The sequence below is a fragment of the Sceloporus occidentalis genome, unplaced genomic scaffold (genome assembly GCF_023333645.1).
Source record: "Sceloporus occidentalis isolate IW3139 unplaced genomic scaffold, rSceOcc1.0.p SCAF_3, whole genome shotgun sequence".
NCBI classification, from domain to species: domain Eukaryota; kingdom Metazoa; phylum Chordata; class Lepidosauria; order Squamata; family Phrynosomatidae; genus Sceloporus; species Sceloporus occidentalis.
This window is the reverse complement of record NW_028316983.1, coordinates 105,061,657-105,078,188: the sequence shown is the minus strand read 5'-3', so window position 1 is coordinate 105,078,188 and position 16,532 is coordinate 105,061,657. Positions and strand designations below refer to the sequence as shown.

The 16,532-nt window shown below is 40.0% G+C and overlaps 1 protein-coding gene across 7 annotated transcripts in view; it reads left to right on the top strand.

The window, feature by feature from the left end:
* Positions 1-16,532, top strand: part of CDC14A (cell division cycle 14A) — a 131,108-nt gene that overhangs the window by 52,219 nt on the left and 62,357 nt on the right. For all 7 annotated transcript variants that reach the window (XM_089515763.1, XM_089515760.1, XM_089515762.1 and 4 more), the window contains exons 6-7: positions 14,949-15,015; positions 15,975-16,037. In XM_089515763.1, coding sequence (XP_089371889.1) covers positions 14,949-15,015; positions 15,975-16,037 — 130 coding nt within the window. The remainder of the gene's footprint in view (positions 1-14,948; positions 15,016-15,974; positions 16,038-16,532) is intronic.

Genomic DNA, 16,532 nt, shown 5'->3' with positions numbered 1-16,532 from the left:
CTGTCTTCTTCAGCCTTGCTTTTAACATTTTCCTCTCTGGGTTCCCCACTATACTCTCTCTCATTTTGTGTGACAGGTAGTGATCATGTTTTTGGTTACCCCTCTCCCTCCTTTCCTGTCTGCACCTGCCCTAGCTTACTGAAATCACACTGCCTCTTTCACTTCTGAATAAGACTAGGCCACAACAGACTGCCTGAAAAGGGTGTATTGGGGCCTCCTAGGACGCCCCTGAGCCACAGCAAACACACACCATGACCCCAATCCACCCCAAGCAGAAAAGATCCACTGCTGTTTAGGCCAGTAAAAGGCTGATTTAGGCAGCCCTGCCACAGCCACAAGCCAGCGGCTTCAACACACTCCAGCGGTTTGCAGCATCTAAACGTCTCGCCCCCAGAGCATCTTAAAGCCAGCCCCATGTAATCATTCAGTGTGACTTCTGGGCATCTTGGGGGCATGCGGTGTCTAAACACCATGCCCCCAAGCCGTGCGGAAGCCGGATTTTTAAGTTGGCTTGTTCCAGTCCTTTGTGTCTTCCTTTTTGGCTGCTTATGGCAACCCTAATGCAAATCTTTCATGGGGATTCTTGGCATTATTTGTTCAGAGGGAGGTTGCCTCTGAGGCTGAGAGAATGTAACTTGCCCAAAGTCAACCATGTGCAAAGTCACCCATGGGTTTCCATGGCCAAGTGGCGAATTGAATCCTGTTCTTCAAAGTTGAAGTCCAACATTTCAAACCATTACACCAAGCTAGCTCATACTGCTGACTGGAAAGATGACTTCTTTAATTCATATCTTGGTTAAATGTCATGACCTAATATTCACATTCTGCCTTGTCCCTAAAAGTTCATCTTAATACATTGTATAGATCAATTAGTTTTAAAATGTCCAGCTCATAATATCTCATAATATCTTGCTTTTAAACTGAAGGCTCCAAAACATGAGCCTAGAGAATTATAGGACATTGATACACTTACTTTATTTCTAGCTTTTACAGTGGATGTACCTGCAGAAAAATGTAGCAGTGTATGCTTTATTCCTGTATTGAATAGTTTGCCAATGAAATTTTGTGTTCAGCAATCTATTTAATTGGAGCAAATGTCCAGGTTTTACATTTTTTTTTATTTTGTAGTTTTCTAATTCTCCTGGTCATGTAAAATGCTTTGGGCACTAATGCCCCTTCTAGGACACTGGAAAGAAACAGCTTTCCTTGCCATGAGACTTCACCATACATTACATGCATACTTTCAACCCCATTTTAATGTTATAAGCACTCTAAATCTGTATTTAGATGAAAACTAAAGTCCTTTAAATACTGAATTCAGTGCCTCAAACCAAATATTGTGTTTCTGAGGAATCACAGAAATACCTCAATCTGGCTTCTAAATTAAAGCTCATTAGAAGATGTGCTAAAGTTTGCCTAATCTCAGTTACAGCCTGAACTTTCTCCATGAATCCGTCGTTAAGCAGATGTTCTTCCAGTTCTTCATCGATTGTCAGACCAGCTTCTGAATCTTTCATACATGGTGTGATAGTTCAGGACAGATCATCCTTGTGGTTTTTGGTGTCTGTTCTATCATTTTATTCTTCAGGAATAAAGTCTTGTGAGTGCCAGTATTTTGCAAATTTAGTTGTGTAGAAGAACTGGGTGTTGTCATAGCTTCATAGCATTGTTGAGATAGATGTGTGAAGCACAGATACCAAAGGATCAGGGATGAATGTAAAGGTAGATGATGCCGGGAGCTGTTTCTTTGTCCTAATCACAAATGACTTTGCATCTAGTTCCTGAACATTTAAGAAACAATGCTAGGGGAGCTGGCATTTCATGATATTTCTTTTCATTAGTGAAAAATGGTTGCTGATTCAGTTGCTTAAAGAAGTTGGAAAGATGCCAAGGAACAGAGCTTTGTCAGCACAGAGCTATTTGTAATCATCTGGAATTTTGATAGCTGCCAGAAGTGTATCATGAGCTGTAGGCATCAAATATTTAAAACCAGAACAGCTTATGAATAGTAGGAAATGAAATCTGAAGCCAGCATATGCTCACTTGGTGAGACTAGTACATAAAACATGTGAATTCAAATGTATAGTGTCTTTATTTACTGATTATTTAGTTTGAAAGGAAAATTAGGCTTTGACTTCTTCAGCTTATCACTTTTCTTCTGAAGCCCAGTCATTCAGAATGTGGGGCAGATTTAAAGTGTTAAAATTGTTTAGTACGAGCTGAAGGAAGGCCTTCATGATGCCTTTTGTTTTGCTGCTTGCTGTTAAGAGGAGTGTGAACTTTTTAAGACTGCTTGTTTTAACCCCTGTGGGAAGGTCCCTGTGGGAGCATCCTGGGAGCAGGGCTCCAACTTGCACATTTTCATCCTCCTTCTCCTAGGCTTAGGGAGAGGTTAACACTAAACATGGTGACTCCGTGTTCACATACATACAAGAATATATCGGCTTGCTTGCTTACTTCCCTCTGCAGTGAGCATGGTAAGTGAGCCTGGAGTCTACTCTAGTCTCTTCCTATGTGATTAAAGTAAATAATCTCTGTGCATGTTTAGGGCCGAAGCACAGAAAATATCAACATTGCTTGGATTGCCATTGTCTTAATTGGTGCTTGCTACTTTTTTCCTGTGCAACAAAAATTGTTGTCTGCTTGTTCTCCATTGATATTGCTGTTAATTGTTAAACAACACAAATCACACATAAATTGGGGGGGGGGGGCGAGAGGTTGTATTAGATACCAATCTATAAGATACATATTGGTAGAAAAGGGGGAAATCAGGCATATAGATCTGTATGAACAGTCCAAAGAAGCATCCCTCTCCTGTTGTTACAGTAGACTACACATTTAAATATGGAAATGGAAGTGAATTCTTCAGTCCTTTGAATGATTACCAACAAGGATTTCTCCCTCCAGTATCACACTGTAAGTCTTTCTCTGGATGGCATGGAGAAACAGTTCATGTACTCTTGAGTTATTCCCCATGTGCTGGATGGCATTGCAGGAGATGTTACAAACTTCACACTTGCTTCTAGTACTGTTTGTGAAAGATAGAAAAGGAACCTCAGTAAAAGTTGCCACCATATGAGTCAACAATAGAGGATCAAGGATAAATTATTATTTGGGATGCATTTTTCTTGAAAAGGTACACAATAATTCATTAGATACAAAGCAATGTATTTTTCTGTGTACAACATACATAGAAATTTTCCACTCCAGTATGTCACATTCATACTAGCAGGACATACTACTGCATTCCTCACTGACAGGTTGCATGTCAAATTTTCTCATATCCAGAAAGTCTCTGGACAGGTATATGATAGGCTTATTTGTTTGAGATATACAGGGGGGGTTCTTAATATAAATTGCTATAGTTGTCATGATTTCCCTCAAATCTAGTAAACTATTTTAGGATTCCATTGGAAGACTTTTTAAAAAATATATATATAATGTTCTGACATTTGTTTAATGGAAAATGGTTACACAGACATTTCAGTTGTTTGTTCATGATCATATGTACTCTGCTTCTCAGTAGTGGCTGCCATGGTCTGGCCAGCCACAAAAGCTTATGTCTGGCAACATTTGAAGCCAACAACTGGTAAAGCACTCTGCTTCTGCCACCTTAAAAGGCAACAAAGAGCATTTTACAAATCAGGTAATTTGTTTCTTTTTTTAAAAGTTGGCAGAATTTAAACTAGTAATCCAAACAAAAGTTACTAAAATAAAACCATTAGTAATAGCAACATAAAACACTCCAATATGGTAGCAAGCATCAAAAAACTAATTCTTAAAAAAAACTGTACTGAAATATAACAGCCTACATCTGTTGTCCACACTTATAAAGTGAAGAAGACTGCTGGGTCTTCCTGAATAATTCCAAGATCTTAATGCTACTACAGAAAAGATCCAATCCCAAATTTATGTACCTTGAGCTGTAGGTCAGAATGACTGTGTGAATGACATTCTCATAATACATATATACTCTGTGTGTGTGTACACACACACACACACACACTGTATTAGAGTTCAGATAGATCTGGTTTGATTTACTCAATGACCTGGAAAGTCTTAATCTGCTTAGAAGTTCAGACATCATTTCATAAGGACTGCAGAAGCAAAATACTGCCGAAGTATAAGTATCACACTTGATCAGATATACCATGCAGCCAGGTTCAAACCTCTATGCATGGTGGAAAGTGAGGGGGATGCAAGTTAATGCTGGATGAAGAGATTAATATTGCATTGAGGGCAGTTACATTAGGTTCTTAGTCAAATCATTTTATCACAGCCAGACATTCTAGCTTGAAAGATCTCTTGCAGTGGAATGTGACTAAATTTATTTCACACTGAAGAGCAATTTCCATTTAAATTGTTCAACTACTTATATTGCAGAATTTCTATATGTAAAAGTGCATAAATTTCAATTTATCTACCTGTTTTAATATACTGTCAGTATTTCAGATAATGCAATGTAGTGGTAGAGAAAGCTGCAGGGAAGCTTTAATGCAAGCAGGGCTTACCCTTCTTTGCTCTCTGTATTTTACCAGTTGTTGACTTCAACTGTGCCAGGCCACAGCAGCAAGCTAAGGAAACATTAATAGACACGAAGGCTCTCACCCCATGGTGGTGGTGGTGATGGAAATATATTCATTTGCCCTTTCTGCCCCATGTGGAGAAACTGGATGCCTTGGAAGAAAGCTTAAAAGATGCCCTACAATACATAATGTTCATAGAATCATAGAGTTGGAAGGTACCGCAAGGGCCATCCAGTCCAACCCCCTGCCATGCAGGAAATCACATTAAAGCATCCCTGACAGATGGCCATCTAGCCTCTGCTTAAAGACCTCCGAGGAAGGAGACACCACCACACTCCAAGGGAATGTGTTCCACTGTCGAACAGCCCTTACTGTCAGGAAGTTCCTCCTAATGTTGAGGTGAATCTATTTTCCTGTAGCTTGCATCCATTGTTCTGGGTCCTAGTCTTTGGAGCAGCAGAAAACAAGCTTGCTCCCTCCTCAATATGACATTCCTTCAGATATTTAAACAGGGTTATCATATCATCTCTTAACCTTCTCTTTTCCAGGCTAAACATCCCCAGCTCCCTAAGTCGTTCCTCATAGGGCATGGTTTCCAGACTCTTCACCATTTTAGTTGCCCTCCTTTGGACACGCTCTAGTTTTTCAACATCCTTTTTTAATTGTGGTGCCCAGAACTGGACACAATATTCCAGGTGGGGCCTGACCAAAGCAGAATATGTGAAGTCGATGGCTTTCATGGCTGGCATCCATGGTTTTTTGTGGGTTTTTCGGGCTATGTGGCCATGTTCTAGAAGATTTTCTTCCTGACGCCACAGATGCTGGCGAAACATCAGGAAGAAAATCTTTTAGAACATGGCCACATAGCCCGAAAAACCCACAAAAAACCAAAGCAGAATATAGTGGCACTAGTACTTCCCTTGATCTAGACACTATACTTTTATTGATGCAGCCTAAAACCGCATTGGTCTTGTTAGCTGCTGCATTGCACTGTTAACTCATGTTCAATTTGTGGTCTACTTGGACTCCTACATCCCTTTCACATGTAGTTTCATTCAGCCAGGTGTCCCCCATCTGTGCATTTTATTTTTCCGTCCTAAGTGCAGTACTTTACATTTCTCCCTGTTGAAGTTCATTTTGTTAGCTTTGGCCCAGCTTTCCAGTCTATTCAGGTTGATTTGAATCTTGATCCTGTCCTCTGGAGTATTAGCTATTCCTCCTAATTTGGTGTCATCTGCAAATTTGATGAGTATGCCCCCAATTCTGTCATCCAAGTCATTGTTAAAGATGTTGAATAGCACTGGGCCCAGGACAGAGCCCTGTGAGTGGGACCCCACTGGTCACTTCTCTCCAGGATGAAAAGGAGCCCTTGTTGAGCACCCTTTGGCTTTGGCCAGTCAACCAATTACAAATCCATGTAACAGTTACCTTGTCTAGCCCACATTTCACTAGCTTGTTTGCAAGAATGTCATGGGAAACCTTGTCAAAGGCCTTACTGAAATCAAGATATACTATATCCACAGCATTCCCTTCATCTACCAAGCTGGTAATTTTATCAACAACAACAACAAAGAGAGAGAGAGAGAGAGAGAGAGAGAGAGAGAGAGATTAAATTTGTCTGGCATGACTTATTTCTCTGAAACCCATGTTGACTTTTTGTGATTATGGCATTGCCTTCTAGATGTTCACAGACTCTCTGTTTAATGATCTGCTCTAGAATCTTTCCTGGTATTGATGTCAGACTAATTGGACGATAATTGTTGGGATCCTCTTTTTTCCCCTTTTTGAAGATGGGGACAATGTTTGCCCTCCTCCAGTCTGCTGGGACTTCTCCTATTCTCCAGGAGTTCTCAAAGATTATTGCCAATGGCTCCGATATTTCATTAGCCAGCTCTTTTAATACTCTTGGATGTAGTTCATCAGGTCCTGGAGATTTATATTCATTTAGATTAACCAGGTATTCCTGTACTATCTCTTTACTTATTCTGTGCTGAATTTCCCCTATTCTGTCCTCTGTTCCATTTTCCTCAGGCTGAGCACACTTTGCCTTTTCTGAAAAGACTGAAGCAAAGAAGGTGTTGAGTAATTCTTCCTTTTCTCTGTCCCCTATTAACATTTTGCCATCTTCTCCACGCAGTGACAGAATGCAGTGCCCATCAGTCAGCACAGCTGTGCCTTATAGATGGAAATTGCAGTCCAACACTAAGAGAGTTATGCTTCTCTAGCCCTTGATCTAAAGGTTGAATTACCTTTTTAAATCACTTTTTTTTAGCAGAGACCAGTGTTTCAGAATTCATTGCTGGAAAGTTGCTCACTAATATCAAAAGCAACTGACAGAAAAATAATCTCTTGTTGTATCTTCCGTTCTAGTATAATGAGTAAGTATTCCCCTTAATCATAGTAAATAAAGAAAAAGGAGTCCTTAATAATGTGTAACATTTCAATATTGTGATGCAGTTCTCTTCAGTGAGATCATTTGATTTTTAAATGACTTTTTTGTTTGTTTGTTTGAAGACTTCATTACCCACTTGCAAACATTCAGTTCTTGTGATGTAATTTGATTCCCTCCTGGATATAATGCTAGCAACTAGCCTGCTGTACAAAAGAGGCTGTGTACAGAGGATTTGTACTGTGAAACATAATGGTAACCTTGCAAGACTTGTTTGCAGAGGATATGGGTGTCTTTCTGACATGTTTTACTTCTGTGAGCAAGAAGCATCTTTGATACCTTCATTTTGTCTGTTAGATAATATTATAAACTGAATGGGTTAGATCACTTGAAAGGTTCACTTTTATCTCAGATTATAGAAAAATAAAATTTCTTGCTGGAGGTTAAAAGATAATGCTGTAACAATAATGGTGAGTGCTTCCCAGTACAGTATGGGATAGAATTCTGTCTAAGCAATATAACAGGCCAAAGGAATGCTGTTTCACAGTTTCTCTCTCATGAGATGTCCTGTTATTAATGACGAGTGCGAAAGTAGCACCTACCAACCTTCCTATGAAAAAGACTTTGAAGATTATCACACGGAGGAGGCAAGCATTTATGTTGTGGCTCTGGTTTATGTATGTCTCTTGTGCTCCATTCCTAGGGGAAAGAACAGAAATACTGAATTATCAAATGAAAAAAACACACAATTTTTTGAGTATTTCACTGTAATTAAGAAGCTTTGCTGTCCAAATACTGTACAACAGAGATTCTATCTGAATAGTTATGAATATGATTTTTAACATTGCCCTTGTCATTGAAAGTAATGATTTCTATTTTTCATTTGGGATATAATGATTCTCTTTCAATGTTTGGCAAAAAAAATTAAAAAAATATTCACTTCACTTATAATCTTAAAATTATTATTATTGGGACTGACTGTTTAGCCATTATTTGCTGGAAATGAAATAACCTGGGTAAAAAAATTAAATGGCAGTGGTAAATATATTGCTTATTTTTAAAAAGCAGAAGAAAAATGAAGGCAGATGGCATTTTAAAGGTAGCAGGGCAAAGGACTTTAAGTAATCACTGTGCATACTTAGTCTTCTACAGTGTTAGAAAATACTTGTCCTTTGAATGCACTTCCTTATTTACATATTTGCCTATATTGATATTTGTTGCTGTGGAAGGGATATATGCTGTATCCATAGTTTTGTTAATAATTTACCACAAAAACATGCCAGAACTTGCTGGGCTTTTAAGCAAAGGAAACTAACAATAGTTTTGAGGGTGATAGCAAGTACATTTAAGCTTCCAGAAACTGAGGAAATGTTGTAATGGCAGCGCTTTTGTGTGTTTTTACAAACTGGTCTTGCCAATCTTTCAGTGATCATGAACATGAGATCTAAAATGATGCTAAAAACTCTTTCCAGTACCCCTGTCTCCCATGTGCTGGTTATTACAAAGCAAATCTCAATTATCTTTTATAGAAACCAAGGGTGGAATTTGGATAACAACACATTTTCTTGGCAAAATTTGTTCAGATGAAGTTTGTCATTGCCTTCCTCTGAGGCTGAGAGAAGGTTGCCCAAGGTCACAACTTGCTCAAGGTTACCTAGTGGATTTCCATGGCTGAGGAGGGGTTTAAACCAAGTCCTAGTCCACCACTCAGACCACTTCACCACGATGGCTCCAGAATAAACAGCTTTATAATTCTTCATATGTTTATTAAATAAAATAATTAGTTTATGTAGTTGCAGTCATTATAGAGGTTTACCAGATCACATAGACTTTTTCAGCCTACCTGCATTGTGTTCTACAAATATGACATAGTCTAGGCTTATAATTTTATTAGAAAGAACCTTTGCCATGCCTGTAATGCACATGGTAATTGTAATACAGGAGTGAGCAACTATGTGGAGGGCAAGAGGCAATGCCCCCTTAACTTCCTGTCACCATTTTGATAGGAACTCCAATGAAATCAGACATGCTTGGGAATTGTGGCTGTGTTTCAGTGTGCTTTCATGCATGGGGGGAGTCTACTGGTACGTAATTTTCAGGTGAAAATTGCTCAAATATCATGTGGTTTTAAAAATATTTGCGGGACAGTGCACATTCCTAACAGAAACAGATTGGATTTTCAGGGGGCACCTTCCCAACACAACTTCTGTGCATTTTTCTCTCTATTGTTCTTCTGGTTAATTGTATATAATATTTTATTTCTGTTTTTGAGCATCAGCTTCCCAACCAAATGACTGCTTTCAGGTTGTTAATACTAGAAGTCTTGGAGCTTTACCGCATTGGCTCCTTCCGTTCTGTTCTGAGCACGGAACGGAAGGAGCAGGGACGAGTGCGGAATGAGTGGGGGACGGATTTTACCGCATGCACCCGTCCCTCATTCGTTCCGTTCCCCCTCTCTTCCATTCTTAATCCGTTCCAGAGGGGGAAATTTTTGAGAACTGTTCTGAACAGTTCTCAAAAAGCGTTCCCTCTGGAACGGAATAGGCAGGGAAGAGAGGGGGAACAGAACGAGTGAGGGACGGGTGTGTGCGGTAAAATCCGTCCCCCACTCATTCCGTTTCCTGCCGGGCTGGGCTGAGAACCCGGTGCGATAAAGTTCTCGGTGTAGAGACTGTTTGGGGGGAGGGACTGTTCTGTTAATCTTTCTACAGGTTGAGAAGCTGTCAGTAAGAGGAAAACCCATCGACTGTGGATAAAATCTCAAACTACAATATAAAACATTGATTTGATATCAAAGTAACAGTATTAAGTGACTTAATCAGACTTATCAAGCTGAGTGAATAAATGGCTATTGTCCACACAGGAATGAAGTAATGTGCAACTAGTAATGAAATCTCTTTCCAAAAAAGGGCAGTAAAAGACTGTAGGAAATAGCAGGAAATGGCTTTGTTTGGTTACGTTTTAGTTAACAGCAAGAGCAATATAAAATGTGGCACAGCCTCTACTATTCTGGATTGCAGTGAAATACTGGTACTGTTGTTATACTCAATACCTATACAAGGACAAGGAATAACAAGTCATCTGTAGCTTTTTCTTCTCCCTCTCTCTTTTCTTAACACTGAATTTCCCCAGTCCCAGAATCTCTAGCAATCATAAGAATATCTTGCACAATGTCTCTTATCCTGTTGGCATGATCACTATTCCCAAAGTCTACAGACAGTGTAACCATGTGTGTGGTCCAGAAAGCAACATTTCACATCCAAAGTCACACACATTCTATACTGAGAAAGGTTGAATTGGTTTTTACACACAGATATGTGTTTCATCATCAGTGCTATTTCTCTTCACAATCACAGAGAGAAGTACCTAGCGTAGGATAGGTGTGAAGACTGCACATTAACCTGTGCTACCCTGCCCCTTGGCTTTTGAGATCCCCCTGCCCCCAGTTTTTGCTTATCTTTATCTTACTTTGTAAAACAGAAGCTAAGATACTGAATTCAGCAGACTGCACAATTCAACAGAAGAGGCAGGTAGGGCCCTGTTCATACTGTCTGAAACCTGTGTGTATTTGAAAAAAATAGCTTAGTTTGCTTTTAACATTAATTCGTAAATATGATTGGGTGGTGTTGATAAGTTTACTGCAACCTTTGGACACTTAACAGCACTTAAATTCTAGTGATGACCAGTTGCATCTCTGGAAGCTGAAATGGGGTGCAGTTCAGCCTTGGCCTTAAGAGTATAAAATTTAGAAGATGTGTTTGGAAAAGCTATTAAAATGTCTGGTCAACTGGATGACATAATTTTAGAATATTTTTCATAACAACACTTAAATCCATTACAGTACTGTATATGCCATCTTAGAAGAGGTGTCTCCCCTGTTCTCTCTTATAGAAGACAATACCTTTTGTACAATAATGATATCTACAACTTAAGTACCTATCTTTTGAATTGATTAGAAGTTGTGATTAATGTATTTGGTATTTGCATCAGGATCCAACAGTAGACACTATTTATGCATGCATGCATGCTTGTGTAACCACAAACTGCCAAGGAAATGTGTTGTTTGTTTTCCATCTTCTTTAGTTATGGAGGAGGATACTTTCTATGTGAAATGTTTGTAATTGGTCTTCCCTAAGGCCAGAGATTATTAATAAATAGGGTACCTTCACAGTGTTCTTTAATATGTAACAGTGCCAACTCTGAACAGGAAGACAACAGCTCTGTTTTGGTAACAAACTAATATTTCGCAACCAGTTTTAACTGGTGTTACAAGGAAAATTTCATTAACTCACAGAGGAGGAACAGGTGTTATTACAATCCAAATTTGTCTTTTGAGGAGACATATTTTGCATACTCAATCAGGAAAAGGTGTGATAGCCCCTCCAATTGCAATTCATTGTCTCTAGAACAGGCCAGAACAACTTGGCAGTAGGTCGGGGCCAAAATAAAATAGGCTAAACTTCTTTGGGCTGCAGATAGATTTTTGCGGCTCACTTTCCAAGTAAAGGTATAATTAATAAATGAACTATTTTAACAATTAATTATTATTAATAATATTAATAAATTAATAATAATCATCATAATAATAATATCAATAATAATTCTGTTCATTTCCTCCTCTGTCCGGCCCTTCCTTTGGGAGAAGGCCAAGCAGCAAAGGAACCTTGAGGGGTGAATGTCTGCCTGACCTCCTTTTCCTCTGCCCAGTTCTTTCCCAGGACAAAGTTGGGCTGCAGAGGAGTCCCAGGGCACACGCATTTACTCTTCCTCCTCTTCTGCAGCCTATCTCTTTCCCAGGAGAAAGCCAGGTGTTGGAGGAGCTTTGAAGTCCTTGCTGGTCATTTGAAATCCTTTAGTGGGCCACAAGCGGCCTGTGGGACATATGTTGTGCAGGTCTGCTCTAGATGGATGGGAGCCTGATGGTCCAGGGCAGAAGGGAATGGGAAGAAAGTTCCATTACAACTGACAGGACACTGTTGGATTTAGCTCTTGCTTAGAGATACAACCTTACTTAGCACAGCTAATACTGAACTATATCTGAAATTAATGTGCTATATTTTTTGCTTATTGAGTTAGTGTAGACTGCCTTTGCATGTCTGGGGCCCAGGATGAGTGCATTTAGAATTAAAAAACAAACCCAGTCAGACTTCTAAGTGCAGTAATGGGCAGCTGGCATCACTCTCATGGGGCTCTGTGAGGGTGAGAGTGACAGCGTTGTGGTCACCTGTTCGGAGGTGAGTTCCAACCAGTGATTTTTTTCCTTGGACAAGGGGATTGCTTAGAAATTTCATGAACTGGGGGGGGGGGGGCTTCAGAAATAATTTCATCTGCTCATCCTGCTTTACGTAAGCCTGATAGACAGTAAGCCAGCAACCACACTTTCTTTTCTTTTCTGCTTTAACTACTTTTGTAACATCATTTGGATTTATTGGATTAAAAGAAATCTTGGTGACATTGGTGCCTGGGCGAGTTTCATATTAATGAATGCCTTTCATATTAATGTGACAGATTTTGAGGACTATCTCCAAAAAGCTTTAAGATTGCAGATTGAAAAAAGAAAGTCTAATAAAATTATGTACAAAGAGAGGAAATAAAAAATTCTATGTGAATAAAGGATATTGTATTGTGAAATAATGAAGTAAATTTTAAAATTGGAAGAGTAATGATAAACACTTTGAAAAATATGGTTGAGAAAATGGATTACAGAAAGAGACTGGTTTGTTTTGAGAAAATCGAATTGTTTTGGCTGGGAGAGGTATCTAAGGCGGGATACAGACGGGCAAAAAGGGGTGTGTTCATGACGTCATGAAGGTAGAGCCTTCAGACAGCCCTTACCTGAATGCCGCCATGAACACGCCGCCCGCAAGCCCCAAGCAGGAAGAAGCGACATTAAAAAGGTGCTGCTTTTCCCCGCTTCTTTTCTGTATGATGCGCAGCTGCGCAGCTCCGTCTGTAAGCTGCTGCACCGGTACGCCAGAATTGTTACACTGCTAATTTAAGTTGCCCATTTAAAAGCTCTGTGTCTGCTGCGTCACATAATGAATCGGGGTCCTGGAACATGCGCAGTTTTAAGTCAGGCTTTAATTGCAGCGTCAGCTGCCATGCAGGTGTGGAAGCTGCAGCACAGCTGCAGCGCATTTTAAGACTTCTAACCCTAACCCTAACCCTAGAGCAACATGTACGCATGCGCTGCTAGAATTGGGGAAAGTTTGGAATTTAAAGTGAACCCCTACACACATTCCTGTGCCATTTTCACCTAACAATAAAAAACCCCTAAAACTTTAAATATTTACATATGTACAAGGGAGGTGATGGGGGACGGCAGGGGGACAGCGGTGGCAGCGGCGACAGCTGTGGCTGTGCATTGCAGATTCAGCAAGAGCGCGGGGACCAAAGGAGAGGAGGCATCCATGATGCTGGTGACATTGGCAACGTGCAAGCGGACAAGGATGTCAACACTAGCTGATCACCAGCTGGCAGGAGACCACTATTGTTCTTGGGCAGGGCGAGGGAAAAAGTTTTAAAGGGGCTTGGGCGCTTTAAATGTGCACATAAGCTTTCTGCCGCCGCTGCTGAGCGCCGCAGCTGCGCATCCGCCAGCCGGGAAAAGAAAAAAAAAGCCCCGTTTTTGGCCGCCCGTGCAGAAGCTGCCTCTCTCTTTGCAGCGTCCTCCGAGGTGGCGGTTTGGAAACTGCGGGTCAGAAACGGCCCCAGGTGAGGCGTCTTCACTGCCCCCCATGTGGAAGCCCCATCACCTGAGCCACGCCCCCAGGGCGGGCGGTCTGGAGGCTCCGTATTCAGCAGAATACACCTCCAAGACGTCTTCCTGCCCGTCTGTATCCCGCCTAAATGGATAAATAATCTGTGGATATGGAGGGCAGCCTATACTATTTTTGACCAGGGAAATGAAGAACTGACATCTTAATTCAGGTTGGATGTGTTGCTCACAGTCATCTTTTTTAAAAATCTTGTATCTGTCCCCCAACAGTGTTGAATATTATAAAGTAAGCAAAATATTGAAATAATTGTTGATCCATTTGTTAAGTGTATATAAGCAAATGCAGTGGCATGTGACAGCATATAGGTTGTAGCCTGAAAACAAAATTCATTTGAGTTTTACCTACCTTCTCTTCTTGTTACCTCAACTTTTCTCTTCTGCCATTCTTCCTTCTAACCCAGGTATGGACATTTCCCAAGGTCTTAAAGCAGTTGCATACCTTACTGGACTCAGAGGGCTCTGTTTTCCCTAGTCGCCTCACACAGTTGTTTTAATTGCTGAGAAAAAAAACACATAGGGACTAATTTCCCTAGACTTTAGGGGTGGCTGATGTAATATAGACCCAGGAAGTTGGGTATTTCAAAGTTATAAGTGCCTAAAGCAATTCAGCCATTCCCCCCTCCCAAAAAACCATTAACTAAATTGTTCCCAACATCCTCTAGAGGGCATGGGGTTATATATAAGCTTTAAAAATTAAAAAAGTGGGAGAGTATGTGCCCCTCCTAGTGTGGCCTGTGTAGGCCACGCTTTGCCTGTTCTAGTAGGTGAAGAATGCTGTCCCTTGATATAGTTGCAATAAAGTATATGTGAGCTGTGGTTACAGGGATAGTTTGATAAGCATGATTCCATGCACAAAATATTAGCACGTGAAAAGTTCAGTTACTTCCATTTAAAAACTCATACTGTTGATATTTTAAATGAAGAAGGGTATCTTCATTTAATTGCAGAGAGATGTCTCTCTCGATCTCTCTTGATGTCTCGCTCAATCTCTCTATAATCTTCAAAAAGTTTTAAACAGAGAATATTTTCTCTCTTAATTTTTAGGTTTTAACATTAATCTTTTAAAATGTGTGCAACATTCTTGGAACTCTTATGGACTTAATGGTAGTTTATACATTTTAGAAATAAATACATAAACTGTTGAGGTTCAAATTTTTACATATCTGAAACCTAAAATATTTCCTGCTACCTTTTGCTGTGAAGTATATGTATGTTTTGTATTCACTTGGGATATGTTAATGTTCTCTGTTTATAGGGATGCCTCATTTGGAAATTGTACATACAATCTAACTATTCTGGACTGTCTACAAGGAATAAAAAAGGTAACGTAGTGCAATGGGAATGTGAAACAGACCTGAACATACACACACAGACAAAAACACTTGTAGGAGGTGGTACAGTATTACCCCCATATTTGCAGGGAATAGGTATTCACACTTACTGCAGATAGTGAAAACAACAGATAATGTCAAACAACATTTCCAGCAGAAGTTGACCGTAGAGTCACACTGGAGGACCTCCAGATGCCTAGAGAGGTGGTCTACAGGCATCTGGAGGTACTCCAGCATGACTCTGTGGTCATCTTCTGCTGTAAATTGACCATAGAGTCACACTGAAGGTCCTCCAGATACTGAAGAGACCTTTTTACCCCCAGACACACGTAAATTAAACTGCAGGTACCAGTCGTACAGATATGGGAATTGCACTGTACTTCCCATTGGGTCCTGTTCAACTGTTGTGAGCATCCTATCCAGTATAAACAATTTTTGTCATGACCCACAGAGACGTACCTTCTTTCACAGATCAGTGAGGCTGTTGTACCAGCAAACTCTAGTACTCCGTTTGGAGGATATATAGGTTCTGCTCTTATGTCATATGTTGCATTTGCAACCATGTTTGTGTAGCATTGCATTTCCTCCTGAGAGCAGAACATAACTGTGTCTCAATTCATTGTTTCCTTTCTGCCCCCATTCCTTACAGAACCAGTGTCTGGGTTGGGTGAACTGTTTTCCTTCTCTTCTTCCCTCTGTTATTTCAGGCTAGATGCTGGGTTGTGGCAAAGTGCTGGTTCTTCGCGACGTAGAGTGAGTTAAACCTGTGAAAGAGGGACAGCAAATGTTAATTAGACAATTTCAGTGAAAGTTGTTAAGAACAGCTTGCTTATTACAAGATACCCATCTGAGTATACAGTTTAAGATGGTCATTGAAGATAAAAATGTCAGGTAGCTCTTCAGATGGTAACCATTATTGCATGATTTCATGAAAACTTGTTTCTTTCTAGGCCTTACAGCATGGATTTGTTGACTTCAAGACATTTGATGCAGACGAGTATGAGCACTATGAGGTTGGTTTATCTTTTGAATTAATATGTTTGCCCAAGTTCAAGCAGTAACACATTTTATACACAGCTGTATCTCTTTTGATAAGTAACTTGAACTTCTGCTAGATTGGCGGTGTTGCATGTGTTGCTGCTATCTTTGTGGTCTTGCCCTTTCTTTATAATAAAAGGACCAAAACGCAGAAATGTTTAGAATTTCAAGTTCCCCTGAAAGCTGTCTAATGTGATCAGGAGATAACATCTTCCATGAAGTGATGTAAAAGTCATTCTTAAAAAATAATGTATTAGAACTAAATAAACAAAAGGGAGAAATGCTGGAAAGCTGTGTCTTCTGAACAGTTGGCCCATATTAAGAACCATTTATCTGGTATTTAGCTTGTGGCATCTGTCTTGCTCCAAATGAAGAGCTGTTGCCTCACCTGACATTTTGATGTTTTGTCTTTTTATTGGGCAAATAATATCACTTCTGTTTGTCACAAATGGTGTTCTATATATTCTTAA